Genomic DNA, 27,108 nt, shown 5'->3' with positions numbered 1-27,108 from the left:
TCTTTGCTGTTTTGCTGAGCTTTGCTTCAGCAATTCCATTTTCTATTACTACCTTGAGGCTCTATGTGGCTTTTGTTGCAATGGACCTCCAATTCTCCAAGGCGTGCTCTAAATGCAAAGTTTTCTCCAACCGTTCTTCTGTAAGTAGAAAACACTTCGGGAACCAGGTGGCGACGCCCCTGTCCATCATGATGCTGGCCAGTGCTTCACCGGTGAGCCAGCATTTGTCCATCCCGTACCCATTGAATCCTGCCGCGACCCATTCGTCGTCACTACCCTGCCTCCCCGTCAAATGTTCTGGTACTTTTCCTACAACTGGAAGCCCATCGGCCGTATGACCCTGAATCCCCGTCCAGATTGCTTTCAGATCTGGTTTACTGCCGCTTGGCCACCCTTCCAAGAAATAATTTGGCAGGAAAGACAGCAGAGCTTTTCTTCCTTCCTCCGATACGTACGTATCGTCGCTTTGTAGAGCTTCGAGCACGTTGTCGCATTCATTTCCAACCCAAATGTCACCTGTTTTCCCATTTTGTTGGAGATAATACAGTCCGTACTGGAACACACCGCTCTTTAGATCAAATTGAGACCGGCTCATAGAACTCCATGATTTTTCGTTGCCCAGATTCTTTAAGTTTGGGCCGGCCTTTTGAACTGACATCGTCCCGCGGAATGGGTATATCCTGCCTGCCAGAGGTGAGAGGAGATGAGAAGCATAGGCATTCGTGCAATGCACGATTCTTTTCGCATGGATGATACCGCGCGGTGTTGATACTGCGTACTTGTAATCAGAGCCTGGTGTCGTGGATAGATCCGGTACGATGTATTGGATAGACGTCGCCGGGGTGTTGGTTTCTATGGAAAGATTATACGGATATCGAGCGAGAAGACGCTCAAACATGCCGGTTATCAATCGATATGGCCATATTGCTCCCGCCTCATGCTCAACAGCACCGCATGCGCCTTTGACATTCCACTTCTGTAACAATGTCTTAGTCACCGCTCCAATGTATGATATATTAGATCTTCAAAATACGCACCTCGGGAACATCATTTCTCTCTATTATCCGATGGAACGTTCTATGCTCTGGCACGCCTCTCTGAAACGCCCTCACAGACTCTTCCACCTCTTTCCAAAGATCCTCATCGAAAACAGCCATGACCTTGAGGACATCTCTCATCTGGCACTCTTCCTGAAGTTTCGGGTCCATCTCGCGCACCAGCTTCATCAAACGGTCAATATTCATGATGCTAAATCGAGTTATTTCTTTCGCCGCCTCTTCTCCATATCTTTTCGCTAAAGGTCCATAGGTGTGTCCAGCCGGGGTCACGAGATGTCCGCCATTGCGCGCAGTCGCACCACTGCATAGCGTTCTCGCCTCCAGAATAGTAACATGTGGCCTTTCGTCTGGTGATTTGCAATCGTCTAGAAGGGATCTCGCAACACTGCAGCCAGTGATGCCAGAACCAATAATGACATAGTCGGTAAGTGTCGGTAATGTTGGAGATTGTATCGCTGCAACGATTGGATGCGCAGGATTTTGCCAAAGAGAAGCTGTGGGATTTGGTCTAGGAAGCAAGGGATCCGCAACAAGAGCCGTCCTTATATTGGTCATGAGCTGGTGAACTCCATCTCTCGGAGACTCAATTGGTCGGAATGCCTCCGCCAGAGCCAAGAGACGGCGCTCAGCTTTGCTGCGCAGGTCTTCTCCCATCGCCGGTTCGAAAGGCATTGTTGGTCGATAAGGAGTATGCTATCAATTGGGGATTCAAAGTTAAGAATCCGTTCAATGATAACAATCTTTACCTTTAACGTCCATATCTTGGGGGAACATTGGCCGTCGCGTGTCCCGATACTTCGCTCGCTCACAACTACCCGATTTGGCAAGTTGGAGGGTGATTGGCCACCCGATATCGCGGAGATGGAGCTATGCCGTATCTGGAAGGTCGCAACGAGAATTCCAGCTCCCGAGAGGCCTCGTGACACTCAACACTGATAGACTCGATTGACCATTGCGCTGTCTAATCTTTTTGATAATGCTTCAATAATTATGCTTATTCATTCTCGAAGCTGATCTTGAGCTGTCAATTGATTCAGACCTCCCTTCGTGGAAATCAAAACGAGCGCCCTTGGTATTAACAAAATTGAAACTCATCAGCCAATATGGTTGTCCAAGTCACCAATCTTTCTGAAAAGGACATTGATGGAGCTGTAGCTGCAGTGCAGTAAGTATAACCAAATTCCCATGCTCATGATTGGTTCCTCTGATATATATTCTGCGTTATTTTCGACATGCTAAGATGACTGACAGGGCTGCTTTCGCGAACGACCCGTATAACACCTGGGTATACGATCATTCCAAAGTAAGATTACCTTATTATCTATCTTTCAGAAACATGAAGTTAAGTAAAGACGTCTACAGTTCAACGCTCAGCGCAACGCGGTGTCACTCGGCATACGCATGCGATGGGGCATGCGCAATGGCATTTTCCACGTCGCGAAAGAAGAGGGTAGCGACAAAATCTTAGGCGTTGCAATGTGGCTCCGTCCCCAACCTGCAGGAACCCCCGAAACTTGGAACGATTGGTATGAGGGTTGGAAGCTTTACTTCAGCCAAGTTGCGATGAATCTCTACTATGGTCGCGGAGGATTGAATGTCAAGGTAAGTTCCCCTATATGTCGCACGGAGTCACGAGGAGCTAACACGTATCACAGCGATATTACATCTGGAAAGAGGCACAGGCAAAAGTTCAATCAGAAGTCTGGGATGATCCTCGGGGGTATTACTTTCTCAACATCATGGTTGTCATGCCAGAAGCGCAAGGGAAAGGTGTTGGAGCAAAGATGATGAAAGCCGTTACCGACCAAGCCGATGCAGAGGACATGAAGTGCTATCTCGAATCCAGTCGAGATGTTCCAAATGTGGCCATCTATGGCCGATTTGGATTTCGATTACGAAAAGACCTGATTTGCGATGATAATGGTGTTGCGATCAAGCTGTTTACGATGATAAGAGAACCACACGCGAAACCGGGTGATGGTAGATAAGATGTAGTAAATAATGAACGCACGTAAACGATATCCACACTTTTCATTCAATTACCGATCCAATGTGATATTTTATTTTTCTTCATTTTTGAATTTTCCATTATTTGATACTGTAGTATACGTTGGTCTACCTGTTACTCAACACTGTCTACCGATATCAGGTGAAGTACCCCGCGCTTTAGCTTTCCGGATCGAGGCCGCAGCTAACCGATGAACTGGAATAGACGCCGTAACCCGACAACCGGAGGTACCTTACGATACTCCCAAGCAAACAAACAAAGCAGCTTCGGAACGATTTAATCGTCACAATTCACAAAGTCTAGCATTTGCCCGTTGCATTTGCATACTTGCATAACACATTACCTGTGACGGTTGACACCTCGCCACAATGAGCACGCCAACCACATTCCTGCCAGATGGCGTGAACACCTGCGAAGAGAGGGTAGCCTGGGCACGAGACCGACGAGATCAAAGCCTTGCGAAAGTAGAACCAAAACTGGAAGGCATACCATCAGAGCTTCCCCAGAACTCACAAGGCCTGGCGCAAGTCGTACTCACACCTAGGGAGATCGAGATTACGGAAAAGTACTCCGTCACAGAGCTTCTCGCACTTCTCAAAGGCAGGAAGATTTCAGTCGAGGAAGTCACTCGGGCATTTCTACGTCGAGCGGCGCTTGCTCAGGCAGCTGTATGTATTCCATTATGTGACCATCAAAAGGATGCCGAAAGCTGAATTCGACAGACAAACTGCTTGACAGAGCTACTATGGGATCAGGCCATCGCCCGAGCAAAAGAGCTCGACTCACTCCCAGAACCTAAGGGTATGCTCTTCGGTTTGCCCATTTCTACCAAGGAACATCATGGTATGGTGGGACCTAACGTTACCACACATGCTTCGTTCGTAGCTTGGATTGGCAAACCACATGGATCCAATCTGCTATACGATACCCTATGGGAGCAAGGTTGTGTGTTCTATGCGCGAACTACGCAGCCTCAATGGATTATGCAGTTGGAGACCGATAGCGTAGTGTATGGGAGGACTGTTCATCCGTCTAACAATAAATTATCTCCTGGTGGCAGTAGTGGTGGGGAGGGTGCGATGTTAGGCATGCGAGCGAGTATACTGGTAAATCATGCGCATTATCGTGAAAATATGAATCAACCGCTGACGTTCATGAATAGGGTGTTGGAGGAGACATAGGCGGAAGTATTCGCTGTCCTGCAGCTCACGTTGGCGTGTACGGCTTCAAGTGAGTTTTTCAATTCATCTTCGACTAGTAGAACCATGGAAATTGGAGACTGATTCACTATGTATAGGCCTACGTTGAAGCGCATATCCGTTATGGGAGCAAGAGCAATGATGGTGGGCAAAGAAACTCTAGTCTCTACACCCGGGCCCATGAGCGTCGAACGCGACGCCCTCGAACTCTTCATGCAAGCAGCCGTTTCAACAAAGCCATGGCTAATTGATCCATCTCTTACCCCTCTACCTTGGACACCACATCAATTCTCTAAACCACTCAAGGTCGCCGTCATGTGGTGGGACGGTGTCGTGCAACCTCATCCACCAATGACGAGAGCATTGAAAGAAGTCGCCGACGCCTGCCGCAAAGCCGGTATGGAAGTGGTAGACTGGGACGCAGTGCCTCTGGATCATGCAAAGGGATGGGAAATCATCACCGGTCTCTTCTTCCCTGATGGTGGAGAAGAGGCGATCAAGAGGGCCGAGGAGGTTGGAGAGCCGATTCTTCCTCTCACCAGACTCGTCGTGCATGACCAGCCAAACATGAAACACCTCACGCAACACGAACTTTGGGATGTAAGTCAATGGTTGTTAATTCAAGATATCTTCGTGCCCCAGCTGACGTGTGTTTAAGCTTTGCCGCCGCAGAGACGAGTATCGCGTGGAATACGCCCGTGCTTGGAGAGAGGCAACCGCTGCCGACGGCAGGGAAATCGACGTAATACTATGTCCTCCAAATTTCGGCGCCGCGACGCCTCACAATCAGTCTCGCTACTGGGGCTACACGTCGCATTGGAACGTGTTGGATTGGCCGGGAGCAGTTTTCCCTGTCACCCACGTCTCCATTGAGAAGGACCCCATCGACACCTCCTATGTGCCAAAGAACGAGGAGGATAAATTTGTGTACGAGATGTACAAACCTGAGGTATTCGTCGATATGCCGGTAAGTCTTCAGGTTGTCGCTCGACGCAATGAGGACGAGAAGGTTCTCGCGGCTCTGAAACTCATTGAACAAGCTATGGGGCGACCGTAGAGCATCATCAATCAATATAAATTCTTCATTTGCTCAATCCTACATGAATATTCATACATCGTGAAACCATTATCTATCCATCAGCCCATCATTGTAGCAAGGCTCCTCTCATAAGCAACATCCAACCAATACACATCCTTCTTCCCCGAATCCAGTGCCGCCCAAATACACTTAATCAACTCAAAAATAACCTTCACCTTCTGCAGCGGCAGTATATGCCAATACGCCGCCAACCTCGAGCAGATGAAGTTCCGCGCGCGCGACACCTCCACCGACGACTGATCGACGCCGAACCCATCCAGCGGATGTCCACTGCTCTCATGCTCCAGCTCGCTCGACAAAGCAACCATGATGAACGGCTGCACGCAGCGCGTACTCGACTCGAACGGGATCTCCTGCAGGATGCTGAGGATGTGCTTCGCGAGTTCCGTCAGCCAGATACGACGCTCCTTGGCCGTGGGGACCTTCTCCGCAGGCACGGGCCGAAGGATGTACTCTTTACTCCACGGGGCGTAGCGCTCGTTGAGGAGGTCCGGGAATACGCGGTAGAGCTGGAGAAGGCCGGTGCATCTGTATGCTTCGTCTATGGCCTGGAGGTGGCTCAGTGGCGTCTTCGGGTCCCCCGTGTCGTGGACTTGGGTGAGTTCTGGAAGACGGTGGGCTAGGAGACTTCGTTCCAGCCGACGAGCCTTGCGGAGGGCTTCGCGGAAGGTGTCGAGATGTTCCTCGAGTAGGAATTTGATCGTCGACATGCGTTTTCGGTACTGGAAAATCAGTATACCGATCTCTGTTACTATCTGCACTGTTTCCTGCGAGAGGCCGGAATATGGGTGCGGATCTATGCGTTCCGAGGCTGTTGGCTTCGTGATTGGTGTTGTGCCGGGCTCGTAGTCGCCTAGGTCTTCGCAGTCGGTGAGGTACGCGAGGAGCATGGCCCAGTAATCGAGGGTCCCGCTAAAGAAACGTCGGGAGTTGCTGCTGTCGTCGCTGGGCATTTCTTTGACGGCTTTGTAGGTGTCGCGGAATATGTCTGTGGCGAGGTTGTGGGGGTCGAGCCAGCTTGCTGTGTGGCCTAGCATCGTGTACACGATCAACTTCGCTTCGTACAGCTCGGCAGAAGGTAAAGTGCCACGGACGGAAGTGAGGGCGCGGGAGTGTTCGGTCGCGGCCATGGAGGCAAGATGGGGAAAGTCTTTAGCTAGACATGCTGCAGCCATGCTCTGGATGGTGTGGTGCAGGGCGCCGAAGGACTGCCACTTCGATTCGATGATGTTACGCATCGTGTTCACATTACTATCCCAAGTGCAGTAAAGTGTGATGACCTCTTGGAAGAAATATTGTGACAGGACTGTGGGGGTGTGGACAAGCTCTCGGGGTAAACTAGGCGTAGCATGACTGGACGCAGCAATGGTAAGAACATTAGGCGATTGACTCCTTCGATAAGATTCCTGTGGCCTGGATATACATGAAATGTTGGATGTAGAGATGTTGAGTTCCATGGACGGACGCCCGTGTATTATCGAAGTGTCTTCATCTTCGGCGATGGGAGGGCAGCCAGCCGCACCCCAGATTCCACTGGAGGCTGTTGAGTCCCATATAGAATTGTTGGGCAACAGCGGCATATGATCAGCAGTAAGTGCACTGTTAGAAGAACCTTCGACAGTGAGGAGGGTTTCGGCAAGAGGAAAGTCCCATTGCGGAGTCTGATTGGCTTCATCATTGGACCATTGATTTTCATCACTAACAGGGCTGGCATAGGACCGAGCCATAGCGGAGTCATTATCGACCGAAGCAGAGAACAAGAGCTCTTCTAGGGAACTACCATTCAGATCTCGACTGAATGATCGTAGATGCGTCTGAGCAAGGGTCCGATTTTGCAAGCGAGAACTATCTGGCTGTGCTTGATGCTTTTGTGACCAGCGCACGTTAAGTGCGTAGCCCGGACATTGATATCCTCTGCTCTCGCAACGAGTGCATGCAGGTTTCGTCTCATCGCATTTCACCTGTTACAAAACGTCAAATTCCATTGAACCGTACGTCATCATACTTCGGAAAAGAGCATTAGAAACTTACCTTCCTTCGCTTACATCGTAAACAACCTTTCCTCGATTTGGTATGGATGCTTCTTGTAGAATTTGATTGCATTCAGCCGAGTGACAGTGCACGATTCTATCAATCTTGAGCAGAGCTGCGTTCGAGTAACACTGAGGACGATGAATCTGGAAAGCCGAGGCCGGCGATAGAGTCGGTTTAGAGTTATTCCAATGGAATGGGTGCGACAATGCGGGGGTATGCGAATTCTTGTGACTTTGGGTGCGCACGTGGCTGGCCACACCCCTTATCTCAGGTAGTGTGGGGTCTAGACGCGCAGTCCCTAATTCAACGTCGTCCCTTCAGTCTGGAGTTGCTCGTGTCTGTTGGACGCTAACAAGATATCGACTGTGGGGATCGCATTGGCCTACTGGATTTTGACTAGCGCCTCTCTGATAGAGACGACATATCTCGGACCGCCCTGCTCAAAGCGATTCGGGCAGTCGGACCTGTGCACATGGACAAGATATGCGCTTTCCCTCCTGATTGGATGAGTCTGGTATGAATGTCCAACAGCATATAACACCTGGACATTCATTTCATCTGCAACATATCCCTAGGCAGATTGTGCTTTGCATGAAGCTACGCTCATTAGGACGCGAACATAACCAGTGCTCCACACCTACCTCCATCTTTTCCGGGCAATCAGTTGATCATTCACCTTATATATAGCCATTAAACACCATTCAACTTTCCGTACTCGAAGCATCCCCAACATGGAAGAGAAAGTCGACACCGACGTTCAACAACGATCCTCATCCTCGATCCGACGTGGAGAGGTGACTTATAACAATCTCAAACCGTTCACGACGTTATCCGCACTAGGAATCGGCTATGGAACTACAAACACTGCCGTGGGAATTCTGCTAGTCCTTGGTAGCACAATACCCATGGGTGGTTCTCCACTTGTCTTCTGGGGCTTCTTGCTGATGGCAGTGGTTGGTTTGGCGACAGCGACGACATTGGGAGAGCTCGCTTCGGCCTATCCCCATCCAGGTGGTCAGTACATCTGGGTCAACCAGTTGGCTCCAGCCGGTTCTCGACGGGCGATGTCGTATACCACTGCGATGATCAGCTGGCTGGCTGCCGTAGTGACGGGATCATCTGCTTGTCTGTCGGTCCCGGTTGGTATCATTTCCATCATCTCCCTCTTGGATCCCACCTTTGTACCTAAGAGATGGATGGCATTTATCGGCTACCAGCTGCTCAATCTCTTGACGCTCTTCCTGGCCACTTTCGAACACGCGTTACCAAACATCTCGAAGATTCTCCTTCTCTTCAGCTGCCTGACGATTGCGACCATCTTCGTCACTCTGTTCGCCATGTCGGACGTCCATCCCACGGCTAAGGATTTCTTCACGACAGTCACAAACGTGTCCGGATGGAATAACGGTGTCGCCTTCATCATTGGAATGAACGGAGCCAACTGGAGCTTCTCTTGCCTCGATGTAGCCACCCATCTTGCGGAAGAGATCCCCAACCCCGCGAGAAACATCCCCAAAGCCCTCATGTGGACCATCATTATCGGCTTCGTCTCAGGCCTTCTCGTCATCATGGCCGTGATGCTGAACATCCAAACCATCGACGGCGAAGGAAACAACACCGCAATCAGCCTCTTCTACCAAATCACCAACAGCAAGGCTGCCGCCGTCGGCATCTGGATCCCCGTCGTCATCACCACCGCCGGCGCCGTCTGGTCCATCCAAACCTGGCAATCCCGCCTCGCCTGGACCATCAGCCGCGAGCAGGGATTCCCTCTCCACCGATACCTCAGCAAGCTCGCCCCGGAGCCCTTCCACACCCCCGTGTACTCGATGATCATGTCGAGCGCATTCACCGCCCTCGCCGGCTGCCTCTACCTCGGCTCCGAACTCGCCTTCAACTCCCTCATCTCCGTCGGCTTGTTGTTGCAGTACATCAGCTACAGCATCCCCACCATTCTCATGCTCGTTCAAGGTCGCTCGAACTTCGCGCATGGCCCGTTCTGGTACCCTAAGCTTGGTCTGCTGGCGAATATTGTGATGCTGTCGTGGACGGCAATCGCGATCGTGTTTTACTGCCTGCCGTACTATATTCCTGTCGTCGCGGTGCAGATGAACTACGCGTCGCCTGTGCTTGTCGCTGTGGCGGTTTTGATTCTCAGTTTGTGGTTCATTTATGCGAAGAGAAATTATGAGGTCAAGGAGATTCTGGATTAGTGAATTAGGGAATTCAATAATCCACGGGCGGGCGTGAATAGTATATTTACTACAATAGCTTAATCCACTTTTACTTCGTACTGCAAAACGATTTTTGTGTTGAGTTACCTAAACGATGGGAAAGCTAAGCTACATCATCAATTTCGTTAAAAAGAAAACAACCACGGCGACACAGTCATCGCCTACTACAGGAAAAAAAACCCGCGATGCATGATGCCTCGTACCATTCCCGCACTTGCCCATGTGCCCTTCCGTTCAGATATGTGCTAAAGAGATTGCATAACGAGAATTCCTCTTCCCCTTCCCTGTTGTTGGCCATTTGAACGACCTGTCACCGGTTGAATTACTTGTCACAGTTGAAGCTCATGTCACAACTGGACCTCGTGTCACCGATTGGACCTCTTGTTGGCAGTTGGGTACTCGTTGCTGTTGGATCACTTGTCGCCCGTTGAACCTTTTGTCACCACTTGGCTTTTTATCACCAGTTCGATCGCGCGTCTCCAGCTGAATGACTTGTCACCAGTTGGAATGTTTGTTGTCGTTAGGCATATTGTCGCTAGTTTGATCACGTATTGTTGTTGAACCTCCTATCACCAATTGGATTTGTCGTCGCTAATGGTATCTGTTGTCACCAGTTGGGCATCTTGTCGCCAGTTGAACTTGTGTTCTGTATTATGAAGAGCGAGCATGTCTTCAACTTCATCCCAATCCATATGATCGAGACTCCCGATATCTTCAACTTCCTCCGAATTCATGTCGTCGACACTCTCCATATCTTCATCCGTATCGCTCTGGACATCCACCGGCGCATGGGCGGAAGGTTCCTGTGGGACAGCAATTTGTTGGCTTGAGGTGCTGGGAGGTTGATTGACGACAACCGCTCCATGCGCGACTAGGAGGTCGGCAATTTCATGATAACCACGGTGCAAGGCTAGCTCCAGGGCAGTTTTGTTGCGAAGATCAGACCAGGCATATCCTACTCGAGCGTTTATGTTGATTGAATTTTGTCGAAGTAGAAGTCTGACCACCTCGATTGCATTTTTGTCGACCGCAAGGTGCAATGCTGTGATTCCATAGGCGTCGGCGATATTGAGCTCGATATCTTTATGTGCCAGAAGCACTTGGATTGCATTGATATTTTGACATTTCACTGCAACATGCAATGCTGTGTTTCCGAGATGGCCAGCGCCATTGACCTGGATATCCTTATGTGCGAGGAGCATTTCCAAAGTATTAATACTACCTTTAGCTACAACCAAGAGCAATGCCGTTTTCTCTGATCTATTCGTGACATTGACTTGGATATCCTTATGTGCAAGGAGCACTTTAATTACGTTGAAACTTTGATGTTTTGTAGCTAGATGCAATGCTGTATCCCCATATATATTCGTGGCATTAACTTGGATATCCTTATGTGCAAGGAGCACTTTAATTACGTTGGGACTTTGATGTTTTGCAGCTAGATGCAATGCTGTATCCTTGTATACATTCGTGGCATTAACTTGGATATCCTTATGTGCAAGGAGCACTTCAATTGCGTCGATAATTTGATGTTTTGCAGCCAGATGCAATGTTGTGTTCCCAAATTGATTCAAGGCATTGACTTGGATGTCCTTATGTGCAAGGAGTACTTTTATTGCGTCGATAATTTGATGTTTTGCAGCTAGATGCAATGCTGTATTCCCACATTGATTTAAGACATTAACTTGGATGTCCTTATGTGCAAGCAGTACTTTTATTGCGTTTATATTTCCATGCTTTAAAGCCAGACATAATGCTGGTTCGCCCCTTTGGTTAACGATATTAACTTGGATATCCTGATGTGCAATAAGCAGTTTCATTGCATCGACAATTTGATGTTTTGTAGCCAAATGCAATACTGTGTTTCCAGATCTGTCGGTGGCATTGACTTGGATGTCCTTATGTGCAAGGAGTAATTCTAGGATTGAAGCGCAATTAACGCGCTCTTTACCCAACCATCGTGAAGATACAGCATAATATAGCGAGGACCTCCCCAGTTCGTTAATCCAATTTGGGTCCATCCGTTTGTCTTGTAAGAGCGTTTGGATTATTGGAAGGCGTCTTGCTTGTACAGCTTCAATCAAGGGCCTTCCAGCAGCGCTGCCATTGATGTCGTGCGAAATTGAGAGTAGAAATTGGACCATTTCTGTATGACCATTCCTGACCGCTTGGTATATCGGATGATCCCAGCGTTCCAGTCTCGCATTGGCGTCACAACCGATGTCAACCGCATATTGCGCTATAGACAGCTTGCCATGTATGGCTGCAAGCAGAAGAAGTTTCTTCGGTTCAATTGTCTCTGCAACAGCTATCTTCACGATAGATTGCACGATACGAAGGCTTCCATTACGAACTGCGTCCTCCAAAAGATGCTTGATAAAATATTCTCGGGGGTGAATTCCATCAATGCCGTGAAGCGTCTGTGGCAATAATTGATCGACAAGTTCGGCGTGGCCGCCTCTGACTGCTTCTCCCACGGCAGTCCTGGATTGGTCATTCTGCAGGGTGGGATCTACTCCTTGTGACAGCAGTACATCCACAATGGCCGTCTGCCCTGCGATTGCGGCGTAATGCAGCAGGGTGGAACCGTGACTATCCTGGATAGACATGTCTTTCCCGCAATTGATTGCGTTTACTATAGCGATGACATCGCCATTGCTGGCCGCATACCAGAGGGTCATGGCTGGATGTATCGGCTTGACGTTCTCATCGCTCGATTGGGACTCTTCGCCTGCTATTTCGGTGTCCTGCTGCGGTCTTGCCTTGTGCATCCTTGACATGTGCCTTTGTAGATTGTCTTTACGACTGAACTTGTCATTGCAAATTGTGCAACCGTGCCCGTCATTCCTGAGGCGATGTTTGGCCTGCTGGTGACGATTGAAATCTGTTCTCAGCCCGAATGCTGCTCCACATGCTTCGCATTTGTATCTTTCTTCGTGCTTATTTCTGTGCTGACTTGTAGGGGAGGTCAGTGACTAGCATCTTGCATGTAACTTTTAGGTAGTTACGTACCTCAGCCCCTTCTGGGTTGCGAAACGCTTTGTACATCGCTGGCAGGAGAAACGCTTTCCCCTTCTCTCCAATGATGCCATCTTTTCACGGAGTCCACAATTACAGAAGGCATGAGGAAAACAAGAAGATTTATATCGAATCAGTTTGTGGTACCAATCGTAGGCGCGTCCTGTCTGTTCCGTGTGCCCAATCTACAGCCAAGCATTGGGGCGCGCAAGCCTGCTCAGATGGCGGTGGGGGTAGAGACTGAGCTGAGAAGCAGGTTGGTTGGCTCAAAGATCTCTAGCTACCTAGTTAGGCAGTATACACTTCCTTCTCTTCCTATATCCCCCTTTCCCCCCAACCCCTCTCTCTCCCCTTTCTCCTTTCTGCTCCTTCCGACCGTCACCTTCCAAACGCATCTACGTCTCTTCCTTACGCCCAAGACAACAGTACCAACTTCGGACTTTTCATACACAGCGCTCGCATTTCGTTCTACATCACCGATATCGACGTCCATCAGCCAATTACAAATCCATCGGACGCAAAAACAGCCTTCAAATGTTCCCGAATATGGTTTTACAACCTCATCTCTCTGGAGAATACCTGCAAGAGACAGATTTGCATGGTCGGGGCGAAGAAGAGTAGGTTTTTTTTTAACATCATGCAGGTATGCCTCCATGTGTATCGTTATTTCTCATCCGGAGAAGCCCACTCAGTCATCATTGGCCGCCCCTTCGGCCCCTACACACCCCATCGGCAGCGCCCTTGACACGTACCTTCCCCAAGAAAACGCCTCCAATCTTCGGGCATCTGCACCCGTCATACCGTGGACAAGTACGACCCAAAGCCGCCAGGACCCATCATTGACCAATCATGGCCCAGATCATCCCATGGTGTTTGATCACGGCCAATACTATGGCAATGCTTACGACAACGGAACTCTCAACGTCAATGGGTCTTTCCCAACTGATCTGAACTCGTTGCAGAACGCCGAGTTTCCCTCCCTTATTGGACCCCACTCCATTGATTTCGGACTTTTCGATTACCAAAATTCTGCCCAGCAGGAGGTAAACCAAGTCATCTATGATTCTGGTCTTTCCAATGTCGACTTTACTGGCCACTGTACAGGGTCTTTTGACCTTAATCTTGATGTTCCTGGCGGACTAAACTCTGGTTTTCCGAATGTTGCGTACGTCAATCAACAGACATTTGATTATGATACAGACTTCGTGGCTTCTATTGCCGATCATTCTATCCCTAGCGGCCTGGATTCTTCGATCTTTTCGGACATAAGCGCTTCCCTTGAGCCTGCATCGCTGCCCATGTTTGAGTCGTATGGGCAAATTCAGCCTTATCACGATGCATCCCAGCCAAGTTCGCAGGTTCTTCCTGGTCATTCAGTAGAGCCTTCCTTGAACATTGGAAGCGACCCATTCCTCCAATCCCAGAATGACCCCTCAGTTAGGCCGCAGCACGGATACCAACCTCTTGCAATTCCTCAAGCCGCAGCTGTGGCCACTCGTACTCATCGAAATACTAACAGGCGCTCATCTAGACAAGCTTCTGGCAGGTTTGCATGTAGCCTCTGCGACGAGCCTTGCTCTCGCCTAGCGGACCTGCAACGCCATATGAAGAAACATGGTCCGCGCGAATTTCAATGTGAATTCCCAGGTTGTGAGAAGGCATTCTATCGCAAAGATAAACGGAGTTCACATGCCAAAACACATGGTTCAGCATTTGAAGCAATTGTGCGTGGTTAGCGTCCACATCACCGCACTATTCGCAATGTTGGGGTGACGAGATCTCGGTTTTCCTTTTTCAAATGTTGGCACTTTTCTTAGCAGACATTGTTGTGGGACTTTACAATTTCTTTTCACTGTCATTAACGTGTTTATTTTGCTTATACACACTCTTTTCTGCACTCTTTTCTGATCCACTCAAGTGTCCATGATAGACGTGCTGGGGAATGGATGAGATAGCTACCTAATCTTTTCTCCTTATGGTTGACCGTACCCTCTACTGACCATCTCGTTGTCCAATTCAATATGGTTGAGAGTTCCTAAGCCGTTTGCAACCTCGGTTTCCTGATCCGATCACCATCCACTGTGATACTCTCTGACCATGTCCCAAAACACCCCATACCTAGCCTGACCGCCTTTCTCAGATGCGTTGCGTACACACATTTCAAGAATCCTAGCGAGTCCAGGGAGAATGAGGCGCACAATGCGCAGGGCAACATTCTCTCCATCTGATTGGCCGGCGACGCCCTCCCATTGTCATCTCAACAAAGCATGTATGCAAGAGGCATTTAATGATAGCCAACGCCCCTCACAAAAGCAAAGTTGAAGGACGAAGGGGCGCTGCCAGCGCACAACGCCACAAGTTGGACCCTTGTCGCGGGGGGCCCTCAAAGGCAGAAAACTCAGCCTGATCGACCATGGCCAAGATTGTGCGGCTCAACTGAGACATTGACAGGATGCTATTGGCCGTCTTCTCAATGGGTTGTTCAGGTTTTTCCGGGCGTCAATGACGAATTGACGCCCCGTTGCTGGGTGGGTGAATGTTGCGATCACGTGATTATATTCCTACACTAACAATGGCGCCCGTCCATTGCATCAACCAGGCACAAGATACATCGGAAGTAATGCTAGTTCACAGTTACTTATTGGTTTGCCCCAATCGATATCTAGGGATCCTCATTGCTTTTTGGTGGTCAGCATGATCAACCTGGGAGACAATACAACATGGTAAATTCCTTGTTCAGCGTACAGATTGATGGAGCACTCTAGAACGAAAAGTTTCAGCTTGGTTCACAAATTTAGCAGCCGTAATGCATGCCTGAGAGCCTCAGGGCAAACTTCATCAACCTTCATTCGCTCGGAACGCCCTCCAAGGCATCCTCTTACTTGTCTGATCCCAACATCAGCTCGTATCGCCCTCCAAAGATCTGCAATTGAAATGAACACATCAAGACACTGAAATGACTACCATGCAGAATCATCTATGAAAACTCGGGATGCGATTACCCGAGATTGGATGTTCGTCCGGAGGGGCGCAAGGCTGAAGATATTCAATGTCTTGGCATGAGCGGACACCGGTCCTATTCTGGTGAATCATAGCCCGTTGCGATGCATCCCACTAATTGATAATGCAGGATTTTAGACACCGGGCAGATAATCGCGAATCTCAGCCTATGATGTAGCGCTTGGTTGAGACTCCCACGAGGCTGAGATTACCTGGTTGAATTCAACATTTTTTGGGGGGGTTTACGACACAGTATCGGCCTCTTTTACGATTACGAAGCCTGGTTCATGATGACAGGCTGTTAGCCCGAAACTTGGGGACAAAAAGTTTCTGGCGTCACCTTCTTCGGCTCGTTGATCGCTGTCTAAGAATATCTGAGATTCGAAGGGCTGAGAAGTTGAGGAGTATATAAGACGGCCGTCTCGTCAATCTACATCAGCTACAATGCATCGAGATCTTACTCTGACATCAAAACTTATTGCGGGGTATTGCTTCCCCACTAGCCCAATGGCGTCTTCATCTTTGTTATTCCTCAGCCTTGTTTCAACTTTCTTCCAAATACACAAAGTCCCCAACATCTTGGAATGATGGGTTGACGGAAGCTTTGCGTAACGTCGTTACCTGCGTTTAACGGTGCCCTTTTCTCTTCCGCATTGAAGAGATTGTATCGTTGCGTGAAGACGACTCTACAGTGAGTTGGGAGCATCACAAATGCTACCTGCGAATGGAAAGTGTGAGCCGGCGTTATCATGCTCAGATCCCGAGGCCTGCGAGCGGAGAAGTGACCAGATGATAATCGCCTGGTTGAAATATGAAATTGTCCTCGCACATGTATGTATCCACGCTAGCAGTCAAATTCAGATATATTTCATTCGAAAAGCCTTACTCTCTGAAAACAATTTTGAGTGTTCTACTCCCTTTTCCAAATGAATAAACGCAAAAGATTCACCAAAGAGCATTTCACCAGCTCTTTCTGGCAACCGGTCCTTGAGTGGTCACCGAGGTGGGGCAAGATACTTGGAAAAGATGCAGGGAAACGGTCATACAGGAACCACAGAACTTAACGACATAGTCGAAAAGCTCCAAAAATCAGTATCACAATTTAGAGAGACAAAAAGGCCAGATACCTCGTCCTAGAACGCACGAAATAGGACGGGCGAGGAGTCACGCTCCATACGAAATCCAACCTATTCATGAAAATGTCCAACAGTCGCGGGTCAAGACGGAAAGAGGAAACTTGTTTGTATATACTGGCTGGCCTTGGGGCGCTTTCGTCAACAGAACTTGCAGGCGGTCCTTGTTCTCACATAGATGAAATTTGCCACCGAGTGCGCCCTGGACTATGCACAATGTCGTGTAGTATCCTATTCTAGATAATGCAATATCCTTATTCTGACGCCCGTTTCCCCACAATATTGTTGCATGAAAATGCCTTCTGTTCGGCCCAGCGCAGGTTTCAGCACATGCATGGCCGTCGCCCTCAGGACCGAAATCACTGTTGTCGCTGACATTTGTCCTCCAAAGATCCTTATTTTAGTATTATTTCCTTGCGCATGCTTGCGTACTGACTCAAATCGGCGCTGGCCCGTGATGAGGGCGCCGAAATGCTGCTTCCTGTTGGTGAGGATGTTCACAGTCCGCTGTGGAAGCGAAAAGAGACACCCACCACCACCAATTTAGCCATGTTGGGAGGCAGAGCAGTTGGAACCAAGTACGCTTCACCACAGCGTATCCGCACCCCCTTGGCACCCATCGCGCTCAGTGACGCCCTAGGCAACAAGAATGTCTAGATGTGAGAAGTGAGAAGTAATACATAAAAAAGGCCTTCCCCAAACAATAAACCTTTGGCCCCTTTGAAGTGCAAATCCAACGATGGCATACAACGATGATAATCACGAGTGGCTTGTGCCACTCGCCAACATCTGCACTTGTGCAGATACCAACGGGTACTCGCAACTTCATTGCATGATTCATAGCCCCTTGTTTCAACAGAACGAGCATGATCTCAGAACTCAGGCTCGTTCTGGAACAAACAACTCTGCCCAGCGGTTCCCCGATGCTTCCCAACCTTTGAATGCCTACTATGCGTCCACCTATGGCTATTCAGGTGACATGCAGGGTGGAACAAGATATTCCGATCAGGAACATCCCAGTTTCACTCGTGGCAGCACTGGGTCCTTTGCCTGGGGTAGTTGGAATGGTCATGGTCTTGCCGAAGGACCCCTGGACGGGCTGCTCGGTAAGTAATTATCACCCGACGCTTCCAAACAACTACCCAATCATCGATGCACGTACTGACGTCGGTCTCCTTCAACATAGATGACTTTTCCTCATTCAGTTTTGCTGAACCTTTGTATGGGGGAGTCCCGAGTGTTAGTCCTCCCGGGCAGCAAGCGAGGAACAATGACAGCAGACCACAACTCTATTCAGAAAATGAGATGCTATTTGCTGCCCCATCGCACGCAACGTTCGGTACCAGCGCCCCTCCCGGCAATCAGCAAACGCCCAGAAGGACCAGTGCCCAATTCGACCAACCACGAACATACTCGAGGCTCGCTTCGAAACCGCCTTACCATCCCTCCGAACATCCATTCCTTCAACCATCAATGCAGTACGACGCATCAGATTTGACTGCGCCACCTGCTTTCCAAGACGATAGCAACGACAAGAACCAATGCGATATCTGTGGCCAGACCTTCTCCCGGCCCTATGACCGCCGTCGCCACATGGGAAAGCACATGGAAGAAGCCCATTACAAATGCAGACATTGCACAAAGACATTTTACAGACCAGACAAGCTCTACCTACACGCAAGACGCCACGGCTCGGTCTACGAGAGGGAGGTACGAGAAATGTTTGGGAAGAAGGCGTCGAAGAACGCGCGTTGAGAAGAATGGACATTGTAGCGATGCTGGACACGGTACTTGGAAATTCGGATTTGGTAAGCCCATGTTTTCGTGGACATACATCATGGGCTGCTTTGTTTACGACTGTTCCGTTACGATTTTCTTCTAATGGTTCATTTCCTCCAGACTTGTGGAGTCTTTTCTCTACAAGTACGACGTCCAATGATACCCCAATGTATTATTAGTTAAGTTCTAACCCTCTGGATACTTGATCGCCTCTTCTAAGGCACAAGTATCCTACTTGATTGGTTATCTATATTGTTTCTAGCTTTGCTAGAACAAATGACATACTCGTTGAAACGAAACATGGCTTGCATTCCACTCACACTAACCAACGCCCGGAAGAGAGAAACGAACACAAAACCATTGGATTTTTCTGATTGGCTTCATTATACCCGTGTTACGGTAAAACTTGCCCATGTTGAAACTTCACGGTGACAGCTGACTCGGTTCCGCTTTCGTTTCCACCTTTCTATGACTCAGTAAACAGCGCACGCCCCAGAGCAGCTGGTTCGGCAGTTCGATTACCACTTTGAGAAGATCTTTGAGACCCTGCAACTTTGATGATGATTGAATGCGAAGTTGTACATCATTAATATCGTGTCTATTCTATATTTTCTACCCCGTCTACGACTTCAGTGGACCAGACGAATGCTACAATGACTGCCATCCCAGCACCCCCCGATCCCATTTAATCCTCGCTCCAATTACCCGATTACCACTATAGGTGTTGTTCGTTGACAAGCACGTACCGATACCTCGCCTTGCCGTTATCCATATCCACCATAGCCTGATTGGCATCCTTCATCGGCCTCTCCTCGACCAACGGCGTCACCTTCTTATCCGCAGCCAACTGCAGCATCTCGACAATCTCGGCTGGCGATCCGATCGCAGAGCCACCCATAGTCACACGTCGCAGAATGAGCGGGAGCGCTGGGACCTGGAAGACGCCGTCGTCTGGGTTTCCGACCTGCACGAGCGTGCCGTCGAGTTTGAGGAGGGAGAGGTAGTCTCCGATTGGCATCTAGAGTTTTCCTGTCAGTTCTGCGCAAAGGGAATTAGGTGAGGATGAGTGGTGCTCACCTTAGAAGAAGAAATCGTGGAAATGATGATGTCGATTGTTCCAGCATGTTTTTGCGCCCAATCCGCATCCGCATCCGTAGAAATATACTCATCGGCACCCAGATCCAATGCCGTTGCTCGCTTGTCTGCTTTCCTTGAGATGGCGACAACTCGATCCGCACCAAGCGCCTTCGCCCACAGCACACCGAAATGACCCAGACCACCAAGACCAATGATTCCGACGGTCTTTCCTGGACCAGCTCCGTAATGCTTCAGCGGAGAGTATGTCGTGATGCCCGCGCACAGCATAGGCGCCGCATATGCCGAGGGAACAGCATCCGGGATCTTGAAGACGAAGTGTGAAGGTGAGCGATTGTACAGCGCGTGTCCGCCGTAGGACTTGTCGCCGTTGAAATGATGCATGCCATATGTGCCGACGAAGTGCGGGCAGTAGTTCTCCAATTTGGCGGCGCAATTCTCGCAGGACCCCTTGCGTCCCAGACACGAGTCGCTTTGTGCGCCGACGCCTACACGGTCGCCAACTTTGATGTCTTTGGTTACTTTGCTGCCTACGCGGACGGCGATGCCGACGATCTCGTGGCCGACGCAGCAGGGGTAGGGAGTTGGGCCCTGTGGGGTGGTTAGTACGCTATGTTAGGGTTCGATGGGATGGAATGGGGGACGTACCCATCCGCTCCTCAGCGTGTGGAGGTCAGAACCGCAGATTCCGCTGTGTGTGATTTTGATATCGATGTCTGTTTCTTCCCAGGCTTTGGGCTGGAATTCTTGCCAGACCATGTTGCCTTTGTCCGCGTTCTCATCGATGCCCATCCATCCTTCGAATTTGTAGTCGGCCATTGTAGTAGTTATGGAAGCAATTGAAGTCTTTGAGGTATGTGTCTGTTGTAAAGAAGACTGATTGAAGACTGGAGGTTGTTGACTATCAATTGAAGGTGGTTGTTCTATCTATATATGTAGAGTGAATTGAAGAATTGACGAAATCTTCGACCGGAGGTAGGAGATAAGGACATAAGGACGTGCATCGTTGACAGCTGCCCCTCCAATGCAATGATATCATGACATGACTCGTGCATATGCGATCAAGTTCCTTGCATAAGGGCTGAAGAGCGAGCTAAAATTAATTAACACCATCGGGGAAAACATTCGTCCTCGGCGGAGTTTACAAGTACAAAAATTTTCCCCGGTTGGTTGCGCGTAGTGGCTTGCCCTGTCAGCGCATTGCATTATTTAGCGAGTAGTGACAACTGCGGTCCGCTACGATGTGGGGTTACACTTGTGAATTACTGTATTTGCATTGCAGGAACAACATACGAGATACCAATATGTATCGCCCTATAGATCTTTCACCGCATTCATACATATTTGTGGTTTTCGTGAAAGTGCAATTCTGCCAATCCATCCTGACTGATCTTAACTCCGATGTCATCCTATCCCTGCAGCCGAGACAATTGCTTTCTGCAAAAAGTTGACGACATGGGATGATTCCACGCACCAAATGTAGCGGACAATGTATATAGTTTTCCTCATGTCTGAATTGACCCCTGGACACCATTATTATCGCCTTGTTCATTAATCACGATTTCCAATCATCATGTCTTTCTTCGAAGGACCACCGAAGCCCAAAACTGCACTTGGCTGGCACCGCGTACTTTCTCCCTCCGCGAATATCAAAGTCTCCCCGATAGTTTTCGGAGGCATCAGTCTGGGGAACGAGTGGAGCGAGCTGTTTGGCGAAAGCCAGGACCCCTCCGCCCTTCTCGACGCATACTTCTCCCTCGGCGGGAATTTCGTCGACACGGCCAATCACTACAATGCCGGGGAATCCGAGAGGCATCTCGGGGAGTGGATGGAGAAGAGGGGAGTTCGAGATCAGATGGTGATAGCGACGAAGTACGGTGGTGGTCTTCGCATGCATGATCGGGAGAGCGAGCCGTTGCAGAGTAATTTCACGGGACCGGGTGCGAAGAGCTTGCGCCTCTCGGTCAAGGAGAGTCTTCAGAAATTGAGGACGGATTACATTGACATTCTATACCTCCATTGGTAAGTCTCAATCAATCCTTCTTGTTTAGATTGTGAACTGATGAATGTTGAAATAGGTGGGATGTATCAGCTTCTGTAGAGGAAGTCATGCGAAATCTGCATGCTCTGGTTCTCGCAGGAAAGGTATTGTATTTGGGAATCTCTGATACTCCTGCATGGGTGGTCGTCAAGGCCAATGAATGTAAGTGACGCCATTTGAAGACAATACTTTGAACAAGACTAATGCGTAGATGCAGTTGCTCGAAGAAATGGCCTCACGCCCTTTTCAGTTTATCAAGGCCGATGGAGTGTCGCTTTTCGAGACATGGAAGCAGAAATCGTCCCAATGTGCGAAGATCAGGGCATGGGGATTGTAACCTGGGGTTCCGTCGCAGGAGGTCAGCTTATGACTGCAGAGGAAAGGCGAAAGCGAGATGAAGACCCCAATGCGCCAAAGAGTTACTATCCTACAACAGAGAGCGACATTCGAATTTGTAACGTCCTGGAACGTCTTGCGAAGGAGAAGAACACTACACTAAGGAGCGTTGTATGTTTCTCCGCTCGTTTATGTCACAGCAAACCTTCTTGTGCTAACTCAATCTAACCAGGCTTTGGCATATCTATTCCATCAGTCAACTTATGTTTTCCCCATCGTTGGTGTCTTAACCGTCGAGCACGTTAAGGCATTCCCCGATGCATTGAGCATCAAACTTTCGAACGAAGAAATCGACGAGATTCACAATGCAGCCCCGTTCAACCCACTTTTCCCGATGACGTTCCTTTTCGGGGAGACGGGGTACAATCTCAGGAAGACAGTGGCCGATCAGGTTCACTATAAGATGTCAACGTGGATCGACGCACCGCCAAAACCACTAGTATGTAATCAAAGAATGAATATCTCAAGACATTGAACTAACATTTACCAGCCATATCAGCCTCGTTCATGAGATGACCTTTCTCTGTCCTGGGCCTTTTGATGTGAATACTGGGTTTCCAACCCTTTTTGTCAAGACAGGCAGATAGAATTCAGATAGAGTATATCGATCGGTTTATTCATCTACTGTCATTCAAAGTACTAGGCTGCCGATATTGAAGTCAGTTCACCGATAAAAGTCGGAGGGATATATCATGGAGCAATCGGACATAAGAACTATCGTCGGTGTAATTGTGGGTCGCCGAAGCTTCCAATGCCTAAAGCGAGGCAACGAGCCCGCTGATTCGCCAATTCTCCAATCCGCTAATGCAACCTGCTGACCTGCACTAAATGCTACATCCGGCTATCGTCAGCGGGTATCTACATAATTGCAATGCACTCTACAATCCTTTTCCACAACTTCGGCTTTTAGCTGTCATCAACCATTTCCAGGTGTGATTGTCAAGCGAACACCAGATACAGAATGTCGTCGGAGTCGATTAAGGAAATGCCTTCTATCAAGCTTGCGCAGATGCGGCAACAGGTTGGAGTGTCGAAGGAGTTAGATTGGACTGGTATCAGTAATCCTGTCCAAAGACGGAGGTTGCAAAACCGTTTGAACCAAAAAGCTTCTAGTCAGTATATTTCATGAACTTGTCAATTGGCTCAATCTGCAGTCCTCTCAAACTTTTCGTACGATTCGTATGCCCGTTGCTGACCGTGTTCACAAGGGGCAAGACGGCAGGCGAGAAATGTGCGAAAAGGAGAGGATGACACCATCCCAGCTGGGCAGACGACACCTCCAAATAACAATTCGACATCTGATCAGGATGGAACTGAGCCTCCACCAGCTTCAACTGGATCAAGTACACTAACACAGTCACCCGCGCGGCAGGGGTCGTGTTTGAACAGCCATCCCCGGGTGCGGGCCATCATGAACCAATTCGCTCAGTATGCCCACCAGCAATACCAACAGGGGAACCCCACACTGTCCCACCTCCCCATACTCCTCCAGTTCAACACCATCACCGCCTTTGAGCACATCGCTAAGCTCCTGGGGGCAACGGATGATTACCATACCGAGGATGCCATTTCTCCCTTCTACAAGCATGGTCCTTTACTCGGACGACACACCATAGAACAGCAAAACAACTGGCCCAAAAACCTACATCCAACAAATGCACAATTTACGATCGACCATCACCCGTGGATCGATGCTTTCCCATGTCCACAACTACGCGACAACATCCTCGTCGCGGTCGAGCAGCTAGCAGTCTGCGACGAATTGGACCTGTGCCACGACATCTGCCAGTACGATGTGGACAGGGTGCTGAAAACCGGACTGATTGTCTGGGGTGACGCAGAGAACATGTACAACTGGGAGTTTGGCATCGACTTCTTGAAGAAGTGGGGTTACCTGTTGTATGGGTGTACGGAGTTGCTCGTAGCTACGAACTACTGGCGTGCGAGGCGGGGAGAGCCGAAGATCTCATGGGCAGAGTTCACGGACGCCATCGTTGCGACTCTACCGAAAGGACTCTTAGAGAGAAGTGAGTGATAAGGGAAGCTGGAGTGCCGAGTATAGCTGACAAGTCAGAGCCTGAACTGGCGTCGATCAATTCTCAATCGAGCTCGACGTAGAACCACGATAACTACAGATTTGATGGCCTCTGGAACACCGCCAAATCCAGACTATGGGCTAGAGCAGTGTATTCTACGAAAGCTACAGCACTCTGTACTTTCTGGTCGTATTGTATTGGATTTGTACGTATATTGCCATGAGTTCACCTTCGACCACGGTGCTAAAGTACTGAAAGATCACAGTTTCTCTCCAGGACCACAGGACCTTGGTCACAAGGCCTCCGCAGCGTGATTCTAGATCGCCGATGTGAGATATATCTGTAAATGGGCATTGCGGCATACGAAGATGACAATCAACGATGTCCATATTCTTCTCCCGAGGTGGAGCGGTGAATGACGTCGATCACGTGAACCGCATCATAGCGAGAGTGATCTAGTCGATCGCAACAACCCATTGCGATGGGAACAGTGACGATGTAAACGGCGCGTGCATCGATGAACGAGATAACCCTCTTTATGCGTGGATGTTGATCATGGATGGGTTCTTTGAACGGTCCATAGAGGGCATTCCTTTCGTACCATACTACTTCACCGTTTCACGAAAATGCGCCCGCCCTCAACCAAAACATACTCGTATGCACCCATCCTTCGACAATTAAAGTTTCGATAGCGATACTTGACCGCGCTCGCGCACACCACTGTGGGTAATTTCAGGTCGCCCGTCCATCTGAACCCCGCAATATTGCTATCTGACTGGTTTGCCACTCTGCGCCTCGCTGCTGCACGCCGCTGCATGAATACGCAGGCAAGGCGATCAGACTCACAACACTCGTAACGACCAGAACGAAAACAAAAACAGCGCAAAAGCCGTCGAATCGAATGACCGCATACGCCATCAGAGCCTCAAACGGCAACGTGCTTATATTCAACAAACCTCGGAGCTCAAAAGCTATATCGACGATGATGCCACCCAATAACATCAATTTCCGCAATCAGAATAGCCCATGATGTTTCGTAGGCGGGAGCCCCGCATAAACCTGGATCCAGGACCCTGAGCGACGGGATTTAGTCTACCTTTTCTCCCGTATTGTCCCTACAATTAATAGAGATGCGTATGGATATTCCGTACAAGGTGTGGATGGGAGTGGTTGTTGAGTGTAATGATCTGCAACGATTAGACGTCACCCCGCCAAGACACATGTCATCATAAGCATCATCATCATCACCATATCTAATTCCTTATTGGAATGATTTCAACAATAGGTGTTCGTAACCCATATAAGGTTTATTCCGCCGATATGCCTTGCATTGGGTGAACTAACACAAGCATTTCGCATTCGTGTATTGCTCTTCAACCATTTGTACCAGTACATATACACTTGTGTACGTAGGAACACGCTCAGTATTTTCTATATATTTACCAAGGTACCTGGATATTTATTGCCGTCTTACTTCCATAAGGTGATTGAGAAACGTAATACATCATGTTCTATTAGCATCCCAATTAACCTCTAACAGTTCCACCAGCTCCGGATATATCAACTCCAAATCATACGATATAACACAACCACCACAACATCCATCTCGAGACCATCCGATCCAACCGTCCAATCTCCTCATTCCCCGCAAAGGAGTCATTTATCCTTTCTCATACCCGTCCCTCTTGGTCGAAACTTCGAGCTTCTTCCTCCCAACAAACACCAAGCCCGTCTAGACCAACCTCATCCCATCACACCACCTCACCACACCCCATCGCATCCGAACGACCCCGACCGCAACCCCGCAAAACGCACCCCATACAATCCACATACATACATAACAATATAAAAAGCCCACGATGGACCACCTCCCCCTCCCCCCTTCAACCGGCACATTCACCCCCTCAACCCCCTCCTGCCTAACACCAAACACGCGCTCCGAAGCCGAAGCCCAACTCACTCTAAACACCGCCTCGCAAACCGACAGCGCAGCACCCACAACACCCTTACCATACCGCTCTAACCCTTTCACCACCTCTACAACAACAATGGCCACCCCCAACCCACCACCCAACATGTCAGAAGCCCAATCCGCCTACCACGACGCCGCCTCCACAGCCGCGACATCGCAGTCCCCAACAACCAGCTCGTCGAACTACGAAGCCGCGCTCCTCCACCACCACAGCCAACACCGAAAACAATCCACCACCTCCACCGCCTCCACAACTTCCTCAACCTACTCCCCCTCATCCCCAATATCGTCATTCACCACCCGGCCGTTTCCAGAGCCGGGCCAGGGCGTCGTCCCGCTGCATACTGGCGTCAATGCGCAGACCGAGCAGCAGCAGCAGCAGCAGTTGAAGAGGACGAGGCCGGCTGGGGGATTGAGTCTCGGGGAGCTGGGGAGGAAGCAGAGTTGGAGTGCGCAGGATATGAGACATGAGGTTTATGAGGGGAGGCTGCTGGCGCCGGCGGATGCGGGTGGGGTCCAGGATGCGGGGTATAGTAGTGGGACGGAGGGGAGGGCTGTTGGGCCTTGAAGAGTTGATGTTCTTTTGAGAGGAAGTTTCGTGTCGTTGATGCTTGAAGAAGGGAGAGCTGCTTTTTTGCTTCCTTTTCTTCTTAAATGTTTGGGTTACTTGTGTGGTGGATGTTTGGGTTCGTTATGACCTGATACGATACATGTCATTTGGCGTTGGGTTGGGAGTTATAGGAAAAATATCTCGAGAAAAGGGAAGTCGCTTGTCTACTGTACATGATCACTGGCGATATTGTATCACTTTTTGTATTCATACATGGTTTCATCATAATTGGTTTCTCGATTCTGATGCTATCGATCTCCTTTTCAGATCTATAATGCCGTATCTCAAACCCGAGCACTTTTCCATTTGTCACCCATATCGCAGAATGTACCCAGGCCTTTTCACGGAACCTCAGTGGCTGACTACCACACCGCTTCCACCAACCTCAGGCAGAAG

The 27,108-nt window shown here is 49.3% G+C and overlaps 12 protein-coding genes across 12 annotated transcripts; 8 read left to right on the top strand and 4 right to left on the bottom strand.

The window, feature by feature from the left end:
• Positions 1–61: 61 nt before the first annotated feature.
• Positions 62–1,613, bottom strand: BU24DRAFT_356344 (FAD dependent oxidoreductase; the record flags this gene model as incomplete). Its single annotated transcript, XM_033523897.1, has 2 exons — positions 62–976; positions 1,038–1,613. 2 exons carry the CDS (start codon positions 1,611–1,613, stop codon positions 62–64), a joined length of 1,491 nt encoding a protein of 496 aa, XP_033378822.1.
• A 395-nt stretch (positions 1,614–2,008) lies between these two features.
• BU24DRAFT_399865 (uncharacterized protein) lies at positions 2,009–3,069 on the top strand. The gene is made up of 4 exons (XM_033525426.1): positions 2,009–2,223; positions 2,310–2,361; positions 2,421–2,660; positions 2,714–3,069. The coding sequence occupies exons 1-4, from the start codon at positions 2,162–2,164 to the stop codon at positions 3,044–3,046; spliced, it is 687 nt and encodes a 228-aa protein (XP_033378821.1). The 5' UTR covers positions 2,009–2,161; the 3' UTR covers positions 3,047–3,069.
• Positions 3,070–3,103: 34 nt separating this feature from the next.
• Positions 3,104–5,359, top strand: BU24DRAFT_427601 (amidase). The gene is made up of 6 exons (XM_033529266.1): positions 3,104–3,207; positions 3,271–3,734; positions 3,789–4,172; positions 4,229–4,296; positions 4,364–4,865; positions 4,924–5,359. The coding sequence occupies exons 2-6, from the start codon at positions 3,435–3,437 to the stop codon at positions 5,320–5,322; spliced, it is 1,653 nt and encodes a 550-aa protein (XP_033378820.1). The 5' UTR covers positions 3,104–3,207; positions 3,271–3,434; the 3' UTR covers positions 5,323–5,359.
• Positions 5,360–5,402: 43 nt separating this feature from the next.
• Positions 5,403–6,602, bottom strand: BU24DRAFT_436597 (uncharacterized protein; the record flags this gene model as incomplete). Its single annotated transcript, XM_033530163.1, has 1 exon — positions 5,403–6,602. One exon carries the CDS (start codon positions 6,600–6,602, stop codon positions 5,403–5,405), a length of 1,200 nt encoding a protein of 399 aa, XP_033378819.1.
• A 1,110-nt stretch (positions 6,603–7,712) lies between these two features.
• On the top strand, positions 7,713–9,682 carry BU24DRAFT_427600 (amino acid transporter). Its single transcript, XM_033529265.1, has one exon. The coding sequence runs from the start codon at positions 8,130–8,132 to the stop codon at positions 9,609–9,611; it is 1,482 nt and encodes a 493-aa protein (XP_033378818.1). The 5' UTR covers positions 7,713–8,129; the 3' UTR covers positions 9,612–9,682.
• Positions 9,683–10,483: 801 nt separating this feature from the next.
• On the bottom strand, positions 10,484–11,545 carry BU24DRAFT_317327 (ankyrin; the record flags this gene model as incomplete). The annotated part of the gene is made up of 1 exon (XM_033522891.1): positions 10,484–11,545. A coding segment is annotated over one exon (1,062 nt), but the record flags the coding sequence as incomplete, so codon positions are not given.
• Positions 11,546–12,979: 1,434 nt separating this feature from the next.
• BU24DRAFT_454841 (uncharacterized protein) lies at positions 12,980–14,687 on the top strand. Its single transcript, XM_033531341.1, has one exon. It carries the CDS (start codon positions 13,304–13,306, stop codon positions 14,384–14,386), a length of 1,083 nt encoding a protein of 360 aa, XP_033378816.1. The 5' UTR covers positions 12,980–13,303; the 3' UTR covers positions 14,387–14,687.
• A 2,489-nt stretch (positions 14,688–17,176) lies between these two features.
• BU24DRAFT_427599 (uncharacterized protein) lies at positions 17,177–18,861 on the top strand. Its single transcript, XM_033529264.1, has 2 exons — positions 17,177–17,889; positions 17,970–18,861. The coding sequence occupies exons 1-2, from the start codon at positions 17,523–17,525 to the stop codon at positions 18,536–18,538; spliced, it is 936 nt and encodes a 311-aa protein (XP_033378815.1). The 5' UTR covers positions 17,177–17,522; the 3' UTR covers positions 18,539–18,861.
• Positions 18,862–19,140: 279 nt separating this feature from the next.
• On the bottom strand, positions 19,141–20,698 carry BU24DRAFT_378514 (putative zinc-binding alcohol dehydrogenase). The gene is made up of 3 exons (XM_033524666.1): positions 20,306–20,698; positions 19,640–20,248; positions 19,141–19,580 (listed from the first exon to the last, which is right to left on the bottom strand). Exons 1-3 carry the CDS (start codon positions 20,474–20,476, stop codon positions 19,278–19,280), a joined length of 1,083 nt encoding a protein of 360 aa, XP_033378814.1. The 5' UTR covers positions 20,477–20,698; the 3' UTR covers positions 19,141–19,277.
• Positions 20,699–21,140: 442 nt separating this feature from the next.
• Positions 21,141–22,605, top strand: BU24DRAFT_444413 (Aldo/keto reductase; the record flags this gene model as incomplete). Its single annotated transcript, XM_033530634.1, has 5 exons — positions 21,141–21,679; positions 21,736–21,860; positions 21,916–22,205; positions 22,267–22,533; positions 22,585–22,605. Exons 1-5 carry the CDS (start codon positions 21,231–21,233, stop codon positions 22,603–22,605), a joined length of 1,152 nt encoding a protein of 383 aa, XP_033378813.1. The 5' UTR covers positions 21,141–21,230.
• Positions 22,606–23,198: 593 nt separating this feature from the next.
• Positions 23,199–24,237, top strand: BU24DRAFT_399848 (uncharacterized protein). The gene has a single exon (XM_033525425.1). The coding sequence runs from the start codon at positions 23,506–23,508 to the stop codon at positions 24,127–24,129; it is 624 nt and encodes a 207-aa protein (XP_033378812.1). The 5' UTR covers positions 23,199–23,505; the 3' UTR covers positions 24,130–24,237.
• Positions 24,238–25,532: 1,295 nt separating this feature from the next.
• BU24DRAFT_58972 (uncharacterized protein) lies at positions 25,533–26,903 on the top strand. Its single transcript, XM_033534447.1, has 2 exons — positions 25,533–25,613; positions 25,671–26,903. The coding sequence occupies exon 2, from the start codon at positions 25,990–25,992 to the stop codon at positions 26,668–26,670; it is 681 nt and encodes a 226-aa protein (XP_033378811.1). The 5' UTR covers positions 25,533–25,613; positions 25,671–25,989; the 3' UTR covers positions 26,671–26,903.
• The last annotated feature ends 205 nt before the right edge of the window (positions 26,904–27,108 follow it).

Source organism: Aaosphaeria arxii (genome assembly GCF_010015735.1).
Source record: "Aaosphaeria arxii CBS 175.79 unplaced genomic scaffold BU24scaffold_11, whole genome shotgun sequence".
Taxonomy (NCBI): domain Eukaryota; kingdom Fungi; phylum Ascomycota; class Dothideomycetes; order Pleosporales; genus Aaosphaeria; species Aaosphaeria arxii.
This window is presented reverse-complemented; position numbering and strand designations above follow the sequence as displayed.

Excerpts from the sequence above, each read along its gene's own strand:
- BU24DRAFT_399865 (XM_033525426.1), top strand. The coding sequence starts at position 2,162 with ATGGTTGTCCAAGTCACCAATCTTTCTGAAAAGGACATTGATGGAGCT. Across the intron at positions 2,224-2,309 it reads GGAGCTGTAGCTGCAGTGCA|GGCTGCTTTCGCGAACGACC; the intron begins GTAAGTATAACC and ends GATGACTGACAG. Across the intron at positions 2,661-2,713 it reads GCGGAGGATTGAATGTCAAG|CGATATTACATCTGGAAAGA; the intron begins GTAAGTTCCCCT and ends CACGTATCACAG.
- BU24DRAFT_427601 (XM_033529266.1), top strand. The coding sequence starts at position 3,435 with ATGAGCACGCCAACCACATTCCTGCCAGATGGCGTGAACACCTGCGAA. Across the intron at positions 4,173-4,228 it reads GCATGCGAGCGAGTATACTG|GGTGTTGGAGGAGACATAGG; the intron begins GTAAATCATGCG and ends GTTCATGAATAG. Across the intron at positions 4,297-4,363 it reads GTTGGCGTGTACGGCTTCAA|GCCTACGTTGAAGCGCATAT; the intron begins GTGAGTTTTTCA and ends CACTATGTATAG.
- BU24DRAFT_427600 (XM_033529265.1), top strand. The coding sequence starts at position 8,130 with ATGGAAGAGAAAGTCGACACCGACGTTCAACAACGATCCTCATCCTCG.
- BU24DRAFT_454841 (XM_033531341.1), top strand. The coding sequence starts at position 13,304 with ATGTGTATCGTTATTTCTCATCCGGAGAAGCCCACTCAGTCATCATTG.
- BU24DRAFT_427599 (XM_033529264.1), top strand. The coding sequence starts at position 17,523 with ATGGCATACAACGATGATAATCACGAGTGGCTTGTGCCACTCGCCAAC. Across the intron at positions 17,890-17,969 it reads ACCCCTGGACGGGCTGCTCG|ATGACTTTTCCTCATTCAGT; the intron begins GTAAGTAATTAT and ends CCTTCAACATAG.
- BU24DRAFT_378514 (XM_033524666.1), bottom strand. The coding sequence starts at position 20,476 with ATGGCCGACTACAAATTCGAAGGATGGATGGGCATCGATGAGAACGCG. Across the intron at positions 20,249-20,305 it reads ACACGCTGAGGAGCGGATGG|GGCCCAACTCCCTACCCCTG; the intron begins GTACGTCCCCCA and ends ACCACCCCACAG. Across the intron at positions 19,581-19,639 it reads CCACGATTTCTTCTTCTAAG|ATGCCAATCGGAGACTACCT; the intron begins GTGAGCACCACT and ends GGAAAACTCTAG.
- BU24DRAFT_399848 (XM_033525425.1), top strand. The coding sequence starts at position 23,506 with ATGAACCAATTCGCTCAGTATGCCCACCAGCAATACCAACAGGGGAAC.
- BU24DRAFT_58972 (XM_033534447.1), top strand. The coding sequence starts at position 25,990 with ATGGACCACCTCCCCCTCCCCCCTTCAACCGGCACATTCACCCCCTCA.